This window comes from Schistocerca piceifrons, chromosome 3 (assembly GCF_021461385.2).
Source record: "Schistocerca piceifrons isolate TAMUIC-IGC-003096 chromosome 3, iqSchPice1.1, whole genome shotgun sequence".
Lineage (NCBI taxonomy): Eukaryota > Metazoa > Arthropoda > Insecta > Orthoptera > Acrididae > Schistocerca > Schistocerca piceifrons.
The window spans coordinates 856,001,622-856,021,596 of record NC_060140.1 but is presented as its reverse complement, the minus strand read 5'-3'; the positions used below and the strand labels follow the sequence as shown (position 1 = coordinate 856,021,596).

The following is a 19,975-nucleotide window of genomic DNA, read 5'->3' as shown; positions in this document are numbered from 1 at the left end:
TTTGCATACAAGTAGGATAAATTTGAACCTCTGTGTCTCGGAAATGGATAGAGATATCAATAAAATTTTCAAGTTTGAGTGAAGTTTGGTTCTTAGAATATTTTGTAAAAATTACGGCCATTTGCTGTGCATAGCTGCCTTGGAATCAGCGGCTCTGTTTTGATACCCAAAAACTGTGTCTTTGGTGTGTTTCTCGGATAAAGATTTGTGAAAATGGGAAGATGGCACTTGTTGATAAATGCCTGGAGAATATAATGCTAAATTGGAGCAATTTGCTGTAGTTATTTATTGTTTATATTTCACATCACACCAGATTTCATATGCATATTTTAAGTGTACATGTAAGATAACTTTGATCCAACATAGACCATATCAAATGCAGAAAGAACCAACTGATTTGCTCCATTTACCTAAGTAGGTGAAAATGTGTAATACTTGTACTTTGACGATTTACTGTAGGTTAGTGACATTAAGATGATCCTTCTGTTGTGTACACAAATGGTCCCTAGCCAAAGGGTTACCCAAAACACTTACCCCAAACTTTCTATCATCAGAAGAGCCAAAGATATGAGCCCTGAAGACTCCGGTTTTTATGCATTGCATTGTATTTTGGAACATACTAGGTACCATATGCTGTCAAAAGCTGACCAATACAGCGGACAACATATTGCAGTGCAATGCTGTCAACTGCAGCAAGGAGCTTCCCTACAGGAAAAAAGGAGTATGCCACAAAGGAGCCCTTGAACTTAGCTTTAGGAAGCCTGCTGAAAGTGGAAGCCGGTAGAATATTGCATCATCTCTCTGCGCAGTGGTTAAAGAATTAGTGTCAAATTCCAAATAATTTTTCCAACTAGCATTTGATGCGAGAATGTGGCAGTTCCTTTTGAGGGAGTACATATCATTAACCAGAAATCCTCCAGGGGAGTGCATGTGCAAGGGAGACAGAGTTAGCATTCTAAGACGCTGGAACAGCAGCAATGGATAGAAACATTTTAAAGAAGAAAACACTAATCTGAGATTTTTGAATAAAATGTTCCTATTTCAGTAAGCAAAGAATGATTTCTCCTTCATCTTTGTCTTCCTTCATTCTCACAGCAGATGAGTGAAAAGTACACCTTAACCTGGTATTTGTGAACACCATATGCTCTTCATTATCTAAATTTCTCCAATCTCCAGAATGAGACTTTCACTCTGCTGGTCCGACACACAGTTTTAATCTGCCAGCAAGTTTCATATCAGCACTCCGCTGCAGAGTGAAAATCTCATTCTGGAAACATCCCCCAGGCTGTGGCTAAGCCATGTCTCCACAATATCCTTTCTTTCAAGAGTGCTAGTCCTGTAAGGTTCGCAGGAGAGCTTCTGTAAAGTTTGGAATGTAGGAGACGAGGTACTGGCGGAAGTAAAGCTGTGAGGACATGATGTGAGTTGTGCTTGGGTAGCTCAGATGGTAGAGCACTTGCCCGCAGAAGGCAAAGGTCTCGAGTTCGACTCTCGGTCCGGCACACAGTTTTAATCAGCCAGGAAGTTTCATATCAGCGCACACTCCACTGCAGAGTGAAAATCTCAATCTGTATTTGTTTTGTAATCTCCATGATATTTTATGACTACTTATGGTCAACAGTCAGGGATCAATTAATTTTGTGTGTTCTTAAAGGTTTGTAACAGCTGATGTCTTGCAAAACCTTGAATCAGATCTATAAAAACGCTAAAGTGGATGTCAGCAGTATGAAGTAGTGAAATTAGTTAGGTAAGGCCCTCAGTTTGTAATGCATAACCAAATGCAAGCAGTAGCAACCACAATTACATGCATTTTTCTACGTTTTTGAATGGGGAAAAACATTTCATTGACACTGAAAAAGTGTAAATAATTTTATTTATGCTGCTGTTGGTATTTACAGGCTAAAGACTGATTTGGTACAGGTCACAACACTAGTTTCAAATAACTTCCGGTAATTCAGCCAGCGACCGCCGATATTTCGGCGGGAGAACACCCCGCCATTTTCAAGGCAAACTGCAACGGACAGGCGGCGTACATGCAAATTTAATACCTCGGTTCTCCGACAGAAGCAGGAAAGATCACACACACACACACACACACACACACACACACACACACACACACTGAACACTAGTGCCACCAAAGATGACCAAAGTCAGAGCTATCGATAGTGAGACTATGAATTCGCAGGTGAGGCAGCATTGACTCTGTTCCTCTGTTTTTTGACAAGGGAGAGAGCCGGATTCCAAACAGAGTTTAAACAGAGACCTCCATCCCTGTTAACGAGGTTGCTCGCTAATTTAATCTCAACTGCCTCCCTAATGACACTGTCCCAATAGCTGGACGTGCATGCCAATATCTCGGTGTTATTATATAACATGGGGTGACCAGTATCCAAGCAATGTTCGGCAATAGCAGATCTATTTGGCTGCTGTAATCGTGTGTGCCGTTTATGCTCGGTACATCTGTCCTCCACGGTCCTGATAGTTTGACCAATATATGCCATGCCGCAGCTACAAGGAATACGATATACACCCGCCTTACGCAGTCCAAGATCATCCTTAACGGAACTCAAAAGTGCTCTAATTTTAGATGGAGGTCGGAAAACACATTTCACATCGTATTTCCGTAAAATACGACCGATCTTATTGGACGTGTTTCCTACGTAAGGCAAAAAGGCAGTAGACTTAGGTGTTGACTCAGAATTATCATCAATCACCCGATGTACAGTTGGTCGATAGCGCAACGCACTTTCAATCTGTCTATCACTATAACCATTTTGACGAAATGTAACTTCAAGATGAGACAGCTCAGCTGGCAAAGTCTCAGCGTCAGAAACAACACGTGCCCTGTGTACCAAAGTACGAAGTACCCCTTCACGCTGAGCTGAATGGTGACAACTATTAGCTTGTAAGTACAAGTCGGTGTGAGTACGTTTCCTGTAGACTGCATGTCCCAATGATCCATCATCCTTCCTCCTAACCAACACGTCGAGAAAGGGAAGGCAACCATCCTCTTCCATCTCCATCGTAAAACGAATGTTCGGGTGGATCGAGTTCAGATGTTCTAGAAAGACATTCAAATTCTCCCTACCGTGAGGCCAAACAACGAAGGTATCGTCAACGTATCTAAAGAAACAGGCGGGTTTTAAAGGCGCCGACTCCAATGCACGTTCCTCGAAGTCTTCCATAAATAAATTTGCGATCACAGGAGACAACGGACTACCCATCGCAACTCCATCTGTCTGCTCGTAATACTGGTCATTAAATAAAAAGTAAGTGGATGTCAACACATGCCTAAAGAGATTAGTTAAATCGGCACCAAACCTGGCTTCAATTAACCGCAACGAATCAGACAGAGGAACACGAGTGAAGAGAGACCACATCGAAACTCACTAAAATATCAGTGTCATTCAGCCTCAGTCCCTCCAAACGACGTAAAAAATCAGCTGAGTTCCTGATATGATGTTCACACCGTCCTACTTGTGGACTCAACAGAGAAGCAAGATGCTTGGATACACGATATGTCGGAGCGCCGATGTTACTCACTATAGGATGGAAAGGAACCCCTTCCTTATGAACCTTTGGAAGGCCGTATAACCTAGGGGGAATGGCACTATAGGTGTTAAGCCTCTTGATTGTGTCCTGCGACAAACCACTTTTCTTCAGGAGGCTGTTGGTCTTTCTCTCGACACTTTTCGTGGGGTCAGCATTGATTACAGCAGCCAAATAGATCTGCTATTGCCGAACATTGCTTGGATACTGGTCACCCCATGTTTTATAATAACACCGAGATATTGGCATGCATGTCCAGCTATTGGGACAGTGTCATTAGGGAGGCAGTTGAGATTAAATTAGCGAGCAACCTCGTTAACAGGGATGGAGGTCTCTGTTTAAACTCTGTTTGGAATCCGGCTCTCTCCCTTGTCAAAAAACAGAGGAACAGAGTCAATGCTGCCTCACCTGCAAATTCATAGTCTCACTATCGATAGCTCTGACTTTGGTCATCTTTGGTGGCACTAGTGTTCAGTGTGTGTGTGTGTGTGTGTGTGTGTGTGTGTGTGTGTGTGTGTGTGTGTTATCTTTCCTGCTTCTGTCAGAGAACCGAGGTATTAAATTTGCATGTACGCCGCCTGTCCGTTGCAGTTTGCCTTGAAAATGGCGGGGTGTTCTCCCGCCGAAATATCGGCGGTCGCTGAAAGTGTTACCTGGCTGAATTCCCGAAGTTATTTGAAAGTTGTATACACCAGGAGAAACTCAGGTCTCACAACACTAGTTGTCCACTACAGGTCTCTTCATCTCTGCATAACTGTGTCCACTTGATGCTGCTCACTGTATTCCAGCAGTGGTCTTCCTCAACAATTTTTCTCACTAACACTTTTCTCCATTACCAACTTGACAATTCCTTGATGCCTTGAGATGTGTTCTGTCCTACTTTTAGTCAGGTTGGTCCATAAATTTCTTTTCTCCTATAATTAGATTTGGTATATCTTCATTACTTATTTCACCAACCCATCTAATATTCAATATTTTTTTGTAGCACCACAATTTAAACTCTTCTATTCTCTTCTTGTCTGACTTGTTTATTGTCCACATTTCACTTCCATACAAGGCTACACTCCAGAAAAAATCTACAAAAAAGAAAAAAGTAGATATTTGACGTTAAAAACTTTCTCTTTCAGAAATACTTTTATTGCTGTTACAGGCAGCATTTTATATCCTCTGTACTTCTGCCATCATCAGTTATTTGGCTTGTCAAATAGCAAAACTCGTGTATTTCCTAATGTAATTCCCTAAGCTCTACCTGATTTAATGAGACTGCATTCCATTACCCTGGTCTTACCTTTATTTATATTTCTCTTATAACAGTTTTCTAATGCTGAGAAACTGAGCAAGGTGGCACAGTGGTTAGCACACTGGACTCACATGTTGGAGGACGATGGTTCAATCCCGCGTCCGGCTGTCATGATTTAGGTTTTCCGAGATCTCTTCAGGCAAATGCCGGGATGGTTCCTGTGAAAAGGTCACAGTCGACTTCCTTACCCATCCTTCCCTAATCCGATGAGACCGATGGCCTCGCAGTTTGGTCTCCTCCCCCAAAACAACCCAACTCCTCATGCTGAAAAATTGGAAGGAGCAGACTGTTTTACTTAGCTAAGACTTTCTAAAGCCAAGATTGCATAAATATTTGTTATTTTTTCAAACAACCAGATTGACAGACTTTGCTGTCATCTTTAGGTCTCCAAAAATTTAATTTATAAAATGTGATCATTTTGAGTTGGACTTCACACCAAGTTGTCATGTAGATAAAATGTTGCACTTAATATAAAGGTTTGTCATAATTAAACATTTAAAATCAAGAAGCACCTTGTGCACAAGGCCTTGTACCTTATATGTAGCACTGACATGATTGTTACCTCATATATATATATATATATATATATATATATATATATATATATATATATATATATATATATATATAAAAAATAAAAAAAAAAACACACACACAGTATACAATAAAATGCACACTAGCACATATGTTAATGTTAGCTGGACATATTCTAATCATCCTTTTAAATCCTCTTATAAGCTCTTCTCAGGACACTATCAATTCTGTTAAACTGCTCCTTAAAGTCCATTTCCATATATGACAGAATTACAGTATCATCGGCATATCTCATACATTAATTGTATTTGAAAGGAAGAAATAAAGTTTCCAGAATACATAATTCTTGCATTTGACTCTGAACATCAATTGGGATTTTGGAAGCAGTCTGAGTTCCATAAACCAAAGAGTGACAATAATAGAAAGTACTGTATAAACAGACTTCCAGAATTGTGTCAATCAAAAGTAAAATTTAGTTTACATTTATATTTAGAATGTCACGTCATTGTTTTGTGTAACAGGTAGAGAGTGCAAAAGTAGAAACGCAGGAACCTGAACTGAGGCGGCTCCTGCACCTGACGACAGAAGACCTGCGATTTGCAGATTATGTTGTGCGACAAGTGTCAGAGGATCGGCACGATGTCTTCCTGGATGGTGTCGGGTGGGAGGGGGGTGACGAGTGGATACGGGCACAGTTCCGTGCCTACCTACTTTGCCTTCTGCGCACGTCTCTCTTGCAGGGTAGGTAACATCTTACTGAAGGGTAAATATGTGCAGCTATTGCTGGAATGTCATCTTTTCATTAAATTTCACAGTTTGTGATGGTTTTCATAAATAATAAATTTAATTTTCAGTAACCTATACCTTTTACTGGCACATTTCCTATAGTGAGCAGATCAGTGAACAATTGCCTAAAACCTAACACCCATAGCAGAGTTATAGTTCATGCAAAAAAGATTCTTGTTCAGGATTCTGGCCTGTGAAGTCACAAAGGATTTTACTAAATCCAAACAAATTCCAGTTCACTGGTTGGAAAGTACTATCCGTTGTCAAAAAAGTTATGCGCTACTTACACTCTACCGTATTGTGGTCCTGTATGCAGGTGTCTCTCCCAAGAGCCATCAGGTGCATTTTCTCTGATGCTTTGGTAGATACTTACAATTTCGATTTTGCAATGTTTAGCTAGAGTCAGCCCAAACAAATACTGCTCACAAAGTCTTTCGTGTGATGCCCAATGGTGTAGTGAAGAATTTTTTTTGTTTCCTTTAGAAACAAAATGATTGTTAAAGTGGAATTTTACGTGCTTGTTCAATATAGTGGTCCAGATTAGTCTAGTGTGATATTTGTTTCAACCACATGAATTAACAGGTACAGTACAACAAGAAAAATAACCAGTACTCCAGCAGCGACAGCACCACTGTGGCCTGCGCTGACTGCTATCGCCATGCAGCAGTGCTGCTGTTCAGTCACTCTTGGAGGTCTGGTTATTCTTCTTGTTGTACTGTACCTGTTAATTCATGTGGTTGAAACAAATATCACACTAGACTAATCTGCACCACTGTATTGAACAAGCACGTGAAATTCCGCTTTAAAAATCTTTTTGTTTGTATCAAGGAACAAACAGATGCTTTCCGTCCACACCATGCGTTCTCTAAAAGACTTGACGAGCTGCATTTGTTTGGGAAGACTCCAGCTACACACTGCAAAAACAAAATTGCAGTTATCTGCGGAAACACCAGAGAAAATGCACCTGACAACTCTTAGGAGAGAGACCATGTATAGTCTTAAATTGCAGTGTACTTAAGAAATTACTTCATATATTTTGTAAACAGATTTCATACAGGTTATGCTAATTTTGATTAACAACATAATACAGTCAACATGTTTCAAACAATGGAAAGCCCAGGATGGAATAACAGTATGCAATAGATAGTGCTTCCCAACACAAAGAGGAGGCATTGAATCACAAAAAGGCACAATGAAAAGAATACTAGAAATAGCAAAAATCATTCCTGTGAAGTAGAACTCGCACACATGCAAACAACAACAACAGCAACAAAACAGTAACAGTTCACACTCGCATAACTACTGTCTCTGAGTGCTAAGGCCCAACTGTGTCTGACGTAAGCAGTAGCAATCTTCTGGGGGAGATAGTGGGGGTAAGGAGTTGGCCTGTGATGGGGAGGGGGAGGGATAGCAGGATAGGGGTGGCGAAGATACTAGTGCTGCCTGTGGGAGCATGCCGGGACAGGGTGGGGATAGGTTAGAGCTGCTACTTGCAGGCTGTCCTGGGAGGGGGAGAACTTGTAGGTGTGTTGGCAGGATAGAAGGTGTATGTACTTATATATTGGTTTTGAGGCAGGAGGAAGGGAATATGCACGTGGAGGACAAGAGTTAGCAAAGGTTGAGGCCTGGGGGGGTTACAGGAATGAAGGATACATTTCAGCAAGAGTTCTAACTGTGCAATTCAGAAAAGCTGATATTGGCTCAGGCTCCTACGTAGTTGTTACAGCAAAGCACATCATCTTCAGCAACTGGGTGGCCCAGCTATCCTCGGCCACAGTTAGGTGTTGGCCATTTGTGTAATACACATTGTACTGCCACCACCTACTGCAGTCCTGTCACTGGCATCTCCTACCCCATAAAAAGCAGAGCCACCTGTGAAACCAGCCATATGATCTACAGACTCAGCTGCAACCATTGTACGTTACTCTATATAGTTATCACTACCAACAAGCAATCTATGCACATGAATGGCCACCGCCAAACTATGGCAGAGACCCAGCTGGACCATACCATTGCACCCAGCACAGTGTGCTCCACTTTACCAACTGCCTCACAGCTTGTGCCTCCTGGATTCTTCCCACCAATACCAGCTTTCCTGAATGTGCAGCTGGGAACTCTCTCTGCAACATATCCATTCTTTTCTTTCTTTCTTTCTTTCTTTCTTTCTTCCTTCCTTCCTTCCTTCCTTCCTTCCTCTAACCCCCTGGCATTGGCCTCTGCCAGTCCCTATCCTCCACCTGCCTGTCCCCTTCCAATGCTCCCTGTCCAGTACACACACACACACACACACACACACCTTCTATCCCATCAGTGCACCTACAAATCATTTCTTCTTCTCTACTTCTCCCCCTGCCTTCCCAACCCCCCACTCTCACCTCCACCCCCACCCCCTATCCCCAGAATAGTCTCCAGATGCTACACATAGCAGCCCTTTCCTGTCCCCACCACGTCCTGGCAGGCTCCCACAGGCAGCACTAGCAACTTCCCGCACCCCTATCCTGCTATCTCTCCCCTCTCCATTCCAAGCAACCTTCTTACCCTCAGCAATTACCCCCAGCAGATTGCTGTGGGCATTAGCACCCAGAGACTGTAGCTATGAGTGTGTGAGTTGTTGTTTTTGTGTAAGAGCTCTGCTTCGGAGGGATGATTTTACCCAAAAGATTTTATATTTCTAGAATTCTCTCCATTGTACCTGTATGCAACTCAGTGCTGCCTCTGTTTGGTTAGTAACACCCTATCCTTTCCATATTGCTGATTAACAACATGTTTTCTTATATATCTCAGTAATTCATATGCTTTTTTGAAATGCCAGTTATGCCTTACTTGTTTTGAGTGGAATTTAACCAATGCCCATTATGTTATTATGTAAAAAACGAAATCTTGAAACTGAAATAACTTTAGAGCTATTGCATGTTAGTAAAATCAAATAATTTTCTTTGACAATTAGGAAATTGTACCTTACATCTGTATAGATAAGTTCTGCAGCATTTTTTTAATGATCAGAATCATGATCATCATCCATCATCATCATTGTTTCTACTCCTAAAGACAGAGAGCAGTTGCAGGTGACATCTCTGTCAGCTTTTCTGGTCCTTCCGTAACTGTTGCCCTTTTACCTCAGATTTTGAGGTCAGTGAGGGAAAGCTTCTCTCCCTTGCCACAGTGTCTTCCCCTCAGTCTCTTCCCTGGCACATTTTGTTCTGAGTAGGCCGGGGGGTCACTGCAGAGAGCCAACCTCTGCACCACTGCAATCGCTCCAGTGTTACAGTCTCCAGCAGTCTTCGTTTTTCCTCATTCCCTATTTTATCTGATGTGTTTTCCCTTTTTTCCCCCCTGCAGGGAAGGCCAGAGCAACACCATTTCTATTGTGTGGGGACAATTCTTATTCAGTACAGTTACTATTCTGTCCAATAAATGTTGCTGCTTTAGTCCATATGGTAGTGTAGGTACGAGGGACATTTTGAGCTGGCTGATCTTAGAACCTAGCAGAAATTTTCCAATCCTGTGTATTTATTGTAGCATATGGCACAGTTTGAAAGCTTTCAGTATTCTGTTTCCATTCTCTTAACACATTATGTCCTCTGTGAGGAAACAATGTTACCGAAGTACTAAAAGTTGTCTAACATACTTGTCTTCTCATCTGCAACTCTTAGAGACTGTTTTACAGTTCGTATTCTACAACAAATCACTTGTCATAGTGTTGCAGATTTTATGGCCAATTTTTCTGAATTCTTTTATATCTAAATCTACAGCTATGTGAATACTCCACAAGCTACTGCACAGTATTTGGTCACACAGTACATCAAATCGGTACTATCAGCTTTCTTTCTATCTCAATTGCTTTAAGAGCATCTTGTACATCCTTATGAAGACTGTTGATATTTGTCTCTCTTCCCTCCATGTTGTCTTTGCTGAGTCTAAATGCCAGCTCAATTGTGAAGAGTTTTGGTTGGCTCCAGTTATTCTCCTGCCACTTGGAAAATCTTTGTGTGTACAGAATACAGGCGTTCAGTGCTGCAGTATATACCCTCTCCAAGAAAGGCCTTAGTGGCCACCTCCTGGTTCCTCTAGGCACTTGGTCCTTACCACTTCCTGCAATAGCTTCTCTGTCTGCCATGACTTGCTCAGCATTTCCACCTAGTTAGTAGTCTGTCGGTAATTGACACAGTTGGTTCGGCATCCGGTAGCTGCCAACGCAGAACTTGGACGAATTTTCAGTGTCTACCGGGGATACTATCCTGGGGCATAACAGAAGTGTGGAATTGTAGATTTTGCATCCATAAGATAACAGAGTTCAACTTTTGTAGTTAGTGTACTTGTTCCTGTCACCTTTTTTAAATAATGGAGTTAAGACTCACTGTTTCCAGTCAATGGGTATGCATTTTGTTTCCAATTTCTGTTAAGAATACAATCTTGGACAGGCAACTGTTATCAGAAAGATATGTATTCATTATTTTCTTATTGTTACCAGTACTTAGAATAAAAGACAATTGTCTGTGTTTATGTTAATAGTACATTGTGCTCCATGCTCTCATCAGCCATTTGAGATGGCCCAAGTTCTTAAGATGAGGTATGATACATTGGACCAGATGTTATGTTCAAAATGTTGTAAAGTTGGTGCCACTCGACTTTTGGTGGTTCACCGGAAAATTCTAGCCCTGTCTTAGAACAGCACATTTCCAATGTTTTCATCTTCTTCCTTATTATCTTCTGATAGTTCATCCAATGTCGGGAAATGATCATATGGTATCGATGGGCGGGAGTACCCACCTGGAGGAGTCTGACTGCCAATTTGCAAGTCTTTTTTCAGCTGACCCTGCACTGGGCCATTTAGGTTTCGATGATGATGATATGGTGATGAGGACAACACAACACTAAGTCTCCACACAGAGAAAATCTCTTAAGCCGGCAGGAATCAAACCTCGGCCTGCTGCATGGAAGTCAGATGCACTGACCACTCAGCTTGAGTGGGCATACACCCAGTGATGTAATATGGTCTTTGTCGAGCGGTTCCATATGGTCATCCAATTCATTGTCAATGTCCCACTCATTTTCGTTGGTGTTGCAACTGAAATTATCTAGAATTTCCAATATCTCCTCCCTAAATGATCCATTGGGCATTATTACTAGCATCTTCATATTCTTGTGGGGCAGCGATTATTCCATAAAATTTCGGATGTGCAGCTGCATAAATTTATGCAGCTGCAAGCCCAAAATTTTGTGGGATATTCTTACTATCAGTTGAAATCTGATCTCTTGTGATTCCAACTCAACAGTGAACATATAATTCAACTACACAGTAGTAATCACAAACAGTAGAAGATGGAATATATTATTTGGGCTAAACAATGTATGTGTGGTAAAACTCAACTGTGGAAAAATTGAGTAGTAACGATAATTGAGAAAAATATTTTCTACAACTTCGTTTTTGACAAATAAGACATTTGAAACCAAGCGGTGTAGTCTCACACCATCCCCCCCTCCCCCATCCTAATATACCTCACCAATAACGACTATAAAAACAGAAGAATTGGGTCAGTCGTGAGTGTGAATACAGTTTCAATCATTTCAGGATGAACTCCCAAAATCACAGGTATATAGCTCTTCGGGCAAAATTATTATATGGAAAATATCAACTTGAGGGAGCGAAAGGCTATTTACAATTTGTACAGAAACCAGATGGCAGTTATAAGAGTCGAGGGACAAGAAAGGGAAGCAGTGGTTGGGAAGGGAGTAAGACAGGGTTGTAGCCTCTCCCCAATGTTATTCAATCTGTATATTGAGCAAGCAGTAAAGGAAACAAAAGAAAAATTCGGAGTAGGTATTAAAATCCGTGGAGAAGAAATAAAAACTTTGAGGTTCGCCGATGACATTGTAATTCTGTCAGAGACAGCAAAGGGCTTGGAAGAGCAGTTGAACGGAATGGATGGTGTCTTGAAGGGAGGATATAAGATGAACATCAACAAAAGCAAAGCGAGGATAATGGAATGTAGTCGAATTAAGTCGGGTGATGCTGATGGTATTAGATTAGGAAATGAGACACTTAATGTAGTAAAGGAGTTTTGCTATTTGGGGAGCAAAATAACTGATGATGGTCGAAGTAGAGAGGATATAAAATGTAGGCTGGCAATGGCAAGGAAAGTGTTTCTGAAGAAGAGAAATTTGTTAACATCGAGTATAGATTTAAGTGTCAGGAAGTCATTTCTGAAAGTATTTGTATGGAGTGTAGCCATGTATGGAAGTGAAACATGGACGGTAAATAGTTTGGACAAGAAGAGAATAGAAGCTTTCGAAATGTGGTGCTACAGAAGGATGCTGAAGATTAGATGGGTAGATCACATAACTAATGTGGAAGTATTGAATAGGATTGGGGAGAGGAGAAGTTTGTGGCACAACTTGACCAGAAGAAGGGATCGGTTGGTAGGACATGTTCTGAGGCATCAAGGGATCACCAATTTAGTATTGGAGGGCAGTGTGGAGGGTAAAAATCGTAGGGGGAGACCAAGAGATGAATACACTAAGCAGATTCAGAAGGATGTAGGTTGCAGTAGGTACTGGGAGATGAAGAAGCTTGCACAGGATAGAGTAGCATGGAGAGCTGCATCAAACCAGTCTCAGGACTGAAGACCACAACAACAACAACATCAACTTGAGGTAGTCATAATGCACCGCTAGGTAATGCATGGGTTAATAAAGTTTTGAAAATGTATTTGTCTCACAAGTGTGTGTGTGTGTGTGTGTGTGTGTGTGTGTGTGTGTGTGTGAGAGAGAGAGAGAGAGAGAGAGAGAGAGAGAGAGAGAGAGCGCATTTAACGTTATTACTGTACTGTATGTGTATTCTATTGTTTCAGATGGAAGCCGGGAAATTGAACATTTTAATGCAAGTTTCATGTCAGCATGGAAAGATACGCACAATTATAAAATGTGGGTCAGTTCTGACCATTCTGCTATATGGGATGTGAACCCAGGCCATCCGTTTGCTGGACAACTTTCAGTTTCAGACATGAAGCTAAGACTGTCACAGTTAGTATTACAAGAGATTGATTTTATGTTATTCTTCATTTAGAAAGTGACTCAAGTGAAAATCACAATGTTGTGATTCACCAAGGTTTACAAGCTAGTCTAGTGTAAAGAAGCTGGTTACGAAGAATGCTCTTTGATGTTTAGAGGCTGAGAAATGTCTTAAGACTTGGACTTTTTGATAATTGTTTATTTGTGTCACTGTGCATCCTGTTGTAAAGCTGACATTGAATTCAGGAAAAAAAGATTGTAGCATTTTCCGCAACATATCTTGGGCTTAGCATTTTCCAGCAGCATGCTTTTTAAAATTTTTTCTGACCATTTTTTTTCCAATTCCTGCTTTCTGTTATAAAAGTAATTCTTTACTGTATAGTATGTATTATTTAAGAAGTAAACTTTAACTGATTTTATAAACTTGTTGGATTTAGTTATTTATTTAATTTTATTCAGCAGTTTTTATAGTATGATTCCCTTGTAGAAAATACTGTTTTTAAACTTTTTAAAATTTCACTTGCTATACGTATGTTGAGTCGTGCTCTTGTTTCATGTGAATGAATAGAGCTGTTAGTATAATAATTACTGATGGATTGATCAATGTACTAACATGGTGCTGTTAGAATCCCCAACACTTTAAACAGAGTTTTACAGTCAGCCCAGTTATTGATTTCAGTTGTTATTCATTTGGCACTTTTCTATATTTAGACACTGTGACCACAGATTGTGCACTTGAACCCCAAAATTAAAACAATACCATCACCAAGGACTGAGTGCACATAGGAATAATATGTGACTGAGACACTTGCTTTTACACACTGCTTTTAGGAATCTAAGGGCATAACATGCTATTGACATTATCTTCAGTAGTATCTTTGTGTGCTCATTTGATTTCAACTTAGTCAATATTCATCCCTAAAATTTTGTGTGTTACACAACTCATGGAATTGTCATCTACGTCTAATGTGAAAGTATTATTTTCCCACTGCAGACTGATATCAGTGCTGTTTGTTTTCTTTATGTTCAGTGTTAATTGAACATTGACTTGTTGTAAGCATCCCTGAGGGTTTCATTTTTGTTCTTTACCAAGAATTTTGATGTGTTATCTGTAACTGCAGTGTTGCTGTCATCAATGAAGAGAATGTTTTCTCCATGCATAACATTATCTAGAAACTCTTTGATATATGTATTTCAGAGCAGAGATATTCAAGTGGTTCATTTCTGTTACAGTACATTCTCCCATACAGCCACAGTGACAGCATTGAAATTCTCAGATTACCTGTTGTGTCTGTTACAAATTTTAGATGCTAGAATGTATGTTCTTTGAAACAAAAAGATTATACCATCCCAGTAGTTACTTATATGTCATCATTCTTTGGACCTGCAAAACATAACAGTGCAATTACATATACTCATTGGACTATGGGAAAACAGCAGAATCAAAGTGTTTGAAATGTGGTGGTACTGAGGGGTGCTAAAGAATAATTTGACATATATGAAATGAGTTTTCAGCAGAATTGGGGGGAGAGATACAGTGTATGGAAATATTATGGATGGATGACATTAAATGTAACCATAAAAATACCTTTCTTCTTGTCTTTAAAATTTCAGTAATTTAGGACAAATTCAAGACTGTTTGTTACCTATCAGTGTAATAAGTAATCTCAGAATTGTCTTGCAACTGGTTATGTATAGCAAAATGAAATTTAATTATTTTACAGTCCCTTTTGTGTGGTTCTCAACAGTGAATAAAATACAAAAGTCTAGTTACTTGTGGGGATGATGTTCTGTAAGGCACAAAAGAAACAAGAGTGCATAGTGTGATATATGTGGTAAAACATTATGTTTCGGAACTGCTGTGAAGAATGTGAGAGAGCATTTGAAGAGAAGATATCAGACTGTAAATTTATAAGTTCACGGTCAAAGTGCAGCAACTGAATCATCAAGTACATCAAATGCTGTTTGCAACAATACAATCGACAGTCTCAAAACTCTTATACAAACATTATCGTTGCCAGTCACATTTCAGTGATGTCATTCTGATAAGAAAAAAAAAAAAAAAGTGGGAGGGGAGGGGGGGGGGGTGAAACACTGCTGATAGTGAAAAACTGTTCCTAGCTTAGGGAACTATTAGTTCCTTCCTCAGGTTGGAAAAGAGTATAGGTTGTAGGTTGGGTAGGTTACTGATCACACACTTTAACTTGGCCCCTGTGTGGGGGAAAAGCATGTGATTGGCTCGTAGCACATTGGCTGCCGGGATGAGCCCTGCCTCCTCCTCTCAGTGCAGCCAGCTTACAGCTTATAAAAGAAATAAATGTGTAGTAGGTTAATGCATTGCAGAAGTCACACAAAAGGAAGCATTACTCCAACATCGAGTAATTGAAAATGGAATCTTATTGCTAGAAAATAACTACTACATCTGAAAACTGTAAGGTGTTGATAGTTAGAAGTACTTCCATTATTATTTTCCATGACCATCTAAGATTGGTAATGAGTGTAAACATTCTGGAACTGCACAAAGTCAGCCAACATCCACCGATGAAGGAAACGGCCGAGTTAAAGTGTGTGATAGTAGATAAGGAAGGGCAGGCCATGATGATGCCAAGATGAGAGGAACCCACCTGTTGTGATGGTGAAGGGAATATTCATAATGTGTTTCCAGCTTGTATCAGTTGTTAAAGATGAAAGGTTTTTGTCGATAGCTTGAATCCGGCATATTGTTTGCCGAGCGGGAAAGCAATTTGTGGAAATATACGAGGATTTTTTTTAAACTCCACTCTGTTTTGCTAGTGTTTATTTGGCAGAAATAAATGAAAATGATTTCTGAGCAAGTCTATCTTCCTGATAATGATGTGATTATAAGCACTGAATCTCATTCTGCTAGATGCTTTGAAAGAAGCTAGACTTATAATACAGAAGATAAAATCAGTGGGTAATTATTTCAAGCTGAGTACGTCAGGCACAAGAAACTTACTGGAGTTAAGAAAAAGCTGGATTGGAACCAAAAAACACCCATTTAAGCTAATTCAACGTATATTTAGCAACTAAAAAAACTGAGGGGTGCTGTGAAAATATTTGTGGTGCTAATAAACAGATATTCCAGTTGTACTGGTGGAATAGTGAATAGTGTGCAAAGAGCTGAGTGAAATGTTGATACAAAAGAAGTAACTGTGTAGATGATCAGAGAACAGTATGGGACTAATAGTCAGAATCTTGTAGATGTTTGCAAGAAAATATAAAATTAAAACTTCTCTCCAGTGCCGCGGAATGCATATAGTCAGTTACACAAAGGATTGTTAATACAAATCAGAGACTAAATGTAATAAAACAGTTGTGATGTCTGTGGTGACGAGGAAATGAAATAACTAAACCAAGAAGAAACTGTCAGTTTATACACTGGACAGTTTTGATGTAATGAGATGCTATATTACTGGGGACAGTCTTAAAACTATTAAGGTACCTCATATGGCAAGGGCAAGCAGCATAGGTATTTTATCTTATCAGTTGTTTACCAGCTATAATTTTCAGTATTTCATAAAAAATACAGCACCAACTAAATATTTTCTGCCATATTTTCTATATAGCATTTGATGCACAGTTTATATTATACAAAGGTACCTGCAGTTACTCTTGCATTGCATTTTTTAATGTATTTTCTTATTTTCCTCCCTTTTTCATGTAGCACAATGCAGAACACGGAAGGAGGTCGTAAACTGAATCAAGCAATGGCATCCACTGGGCGCGCTGTGGCGACGACTGGCAGAGCAGTTGGTGAGTGAGTACTCTGTACTCTGGGTGCTTCCCCAAGCAGAGTGTAACAGAAAATTAGTGCAGCAGAAACATGATGGATGATGTGAAATCAGAATAAATGTTTATAAAATAGTCTTATTTATCTGTTTTAGAGAAATGTTGTCATATCCATGGGTAAAATTTTTTGGTGTTGAGGCTGTGTTACAATGTAGTTAAAACTTGAGATTTTGAAGAAATTCACCTTCTTTTCTTTTTATCAGCAGCTGGCTGACAGCTGGACTGGTGGATATGTCAGTTCAGTGTAAGATGGATGGACAGCTGAGTCATCCAGTATACAGAAAACCAGCACATATTTATTTTTGTATGAAAGGAGTTTCTACCGCCCTACCTAAAAGAATTCTGGCCTAAGCGGATCAATCTGCTGAGCTCAGACTGTTTTAGATTGCAGTAATGTGCAGCCTGAATTAAAATATTTGATGTGCACTTTTCTGTAGAACAGATAAATATCCCACCAATTTAGATCTGCATTCACCAGTACAAATAGGTACTGACCCATTCAGCAAATGGAAAAAGATTGTCTTCTGTACTACTCTGCATTGGTAGAACACCGTTAATGATTACTTGCACTGGTGATAACATAGAGACAGATGAAATGAACAGGTGGTTTTGGAGGTAAGACGCGGAGGTTGTGAAGTGAATGAATAACCAAAAAAAGTCCAGAGCACAGCAAAGTTGCCTTTAAAAAAAGCAACAGTCCAGAGAGCAGTCCAAATCACAAATGGAAATCAGGCAAGGTTAACATCCTACTGTTCAAAGGCGCGTAACTAGAGGCTTCAGTGACTAGTGGCAAACTGGCCAACAATAGACATGCTGTGGTATTTAGTGGCAGACCTTCGCAGAGGGCGGCGCCATCCCACATGCTTGCGTGGCACGTGTGTCCCTCATAGATGCTTGCTGTGGCTGTCGCTTGGAGCCCTAGTATCTGTCACATGTTCTCTCCGTTGATATTTGGTCTAGATGGGGAATCCAAATCAGCATCAGGTACTAAAGATACTCCAACAAGATTTCTTCCTTTCTGTGGGGCAACTTCAAGCAAAATTAGGATACACACTTGTGTAGTCCCAGGTTTACATGCCAAATTTTGCCACTGGAAACACACTGTAGAATACCTCCGCACTAGCTACTTGTTGCAGTAGTTATGTGGACCGTGTGGCCCGATATTGGAGCCTGCCAGCGCTGCAGACCGCTGTCTCAAGGACAGATAATGAATGCCTCATCTGATAAGTGGTGGATGCCAGGCTCTCATTGCGAACCAGAGTGAGGTGCGCAGCTGAACACCGTGACAGCACGGCGGCACACGATGGTTGGGGAGTTCTGTATTCTGTCCACTGCAGAAAATTAGAGAATTGCTGTTTCCAGCAAGATATGGCCTTGGTTTGAGAATATCTGGTGTTTACAGTGTGGCATGTGAGTGTAGGACAGACAACCAGCAATGTCTTTGAGTGCCCTACTGAATATAAAATTCATATCCAGTTTAGAAACTTAGAAATGTAATCGGTAACAGAGCTTAGCCTTATGAAAGAACATAAGATTGTATTTCAAGGTAAGAATCTTACTTCATGCTTCGTTTTAACGGGAAAACAGCAGTAGAAGGTCCGATGTGCTAATGTAACAAACTGGCTATAATATTAGTGGAACCCACAACTGGTTGCCAGAAACAGGGCATTCAGAGAAAAACAGATGAAAGGGTTGGCATCAATTCTCTTCCACTTCATATTCTGTTCCAGTGGGGATTTCCCACATTTACACATGTAACCATCACCGCTAGGCGATGTCACTCTATCAGTAATAAGTCACACACATCAGTCAGCTCCTGAAGAAGAAACCAGAGTTTTAACTCGAAGATAACACAGATTGAACACAGATAATTTTAGATGGCATCAGGATCATAATTAAGTGACATATTATTGTGTGACAAGAAATATGCAGGAGGTGCCTAGTAAAAAGACATTATGGGGAAAAAACTCAAAATGTGGATGAAATTTATCATTAGTTACCCAATGAAATCGATCATTTAAAAAAATAAAAAAAAATTAAAAAAAACTGTCCTCTAAGGCTTTCTTTGCCTATTGTTACTTTCTCAGCACACGGTTCACTAAAGGTTCAAGAGTTCTGGCACATATCGTAAACATTCAATAGTATGTATACTGCCATTCCAGAGGATAAAAAAGGAACATTTCCTCTAAAAGTCAAAAGCATTTCAATTGGGCCCAGAAACTAGTAGAAGAATGACAGGCTGTTAGGTGGCAGTCTTTAGCCTTATGAGGCTCTTGGCAGGTGATGCAGTTGTGTATGAGCTAAGTGACACTGATTAGGAACTTGTTACAAAATGCAAAGATACTTGAAAGTTATCAGTGCCTGGAGCTTATATTGGCAGCTGATTCTATACCTAAATAGGTATAATGTTTGCAAATACATGAAAAGATCCAATATCGACTTGCGCTCGGACCTCAGTCACTGGAATTGATCACAATTGTTAATTATCGAGGAGTTTGTCTTGAGGAAGGCAGATACCAGATTTATATTTACTGTAGGACTTCTAAGGAAGTGAGATTCACCGACAGAAGAGGTCACTTAGAAAACAATTGTTTGATCAGTTCTTGAGTATTGCCAATCAGTTTGGACCCTTACCAAGCTACTTTAATAGCAGCAACATAAAAGATTCAAACAAGAGATGCAGGATCCATCTTGTATTTTAATCAGCACAAGTGAGGGAATTTTAGCAGGAAAGATGATTCTAATAGTCCAACTTCAAAAATTATTTGATACACTTACTGCTTCTTCCAACATAATCTCGTGTAATGATTATGACAATAAAATTGGAGAAATTCAGATCCCTTCTGACGGCTGCAGTCAGTTTTTCAATCTATGTATCACCTGTGAATGGACTAGCAGCACAAGGGAAGGGGGAGGGAAGGGTTGTTAAGATGAGACTGGTGCACAGTGAACTCTCTGCCACACACTGTACAGTTGCTTACA

The 19,975-nt window shown here is 40.1% G+C and overlaps 1 protein-coding gene across 1 annotated transcript in view; it reads left to right on the top strand.

Annotated features, from left to right (window-relative positions):
* LOC124788104 (late secretory pathway protein AVL9 homolog) overlaps positions 1–19,975 on the top strand; it is a 98,797-nt gene that overhangs the window by 64,816 nt on the left and 14,006 nt on the right. Inside the window, exons 7-9 of the mRNA XM_047255222.1 lie at positions 5,908–6,127; positions 13,024–13,195; positions 16,869–16,957. Coding sequence (XP_047111178.1) covers positions 5,908–6,127; positions 13,024–13,195; positions 16,869–16,957 — 481 coding nt within the window. The remainder of the gene's footprint in view (positions 1–5,907; positions 6,128–13,023; positions 13,196–16,868; positions 16,958–19,975) is intronic.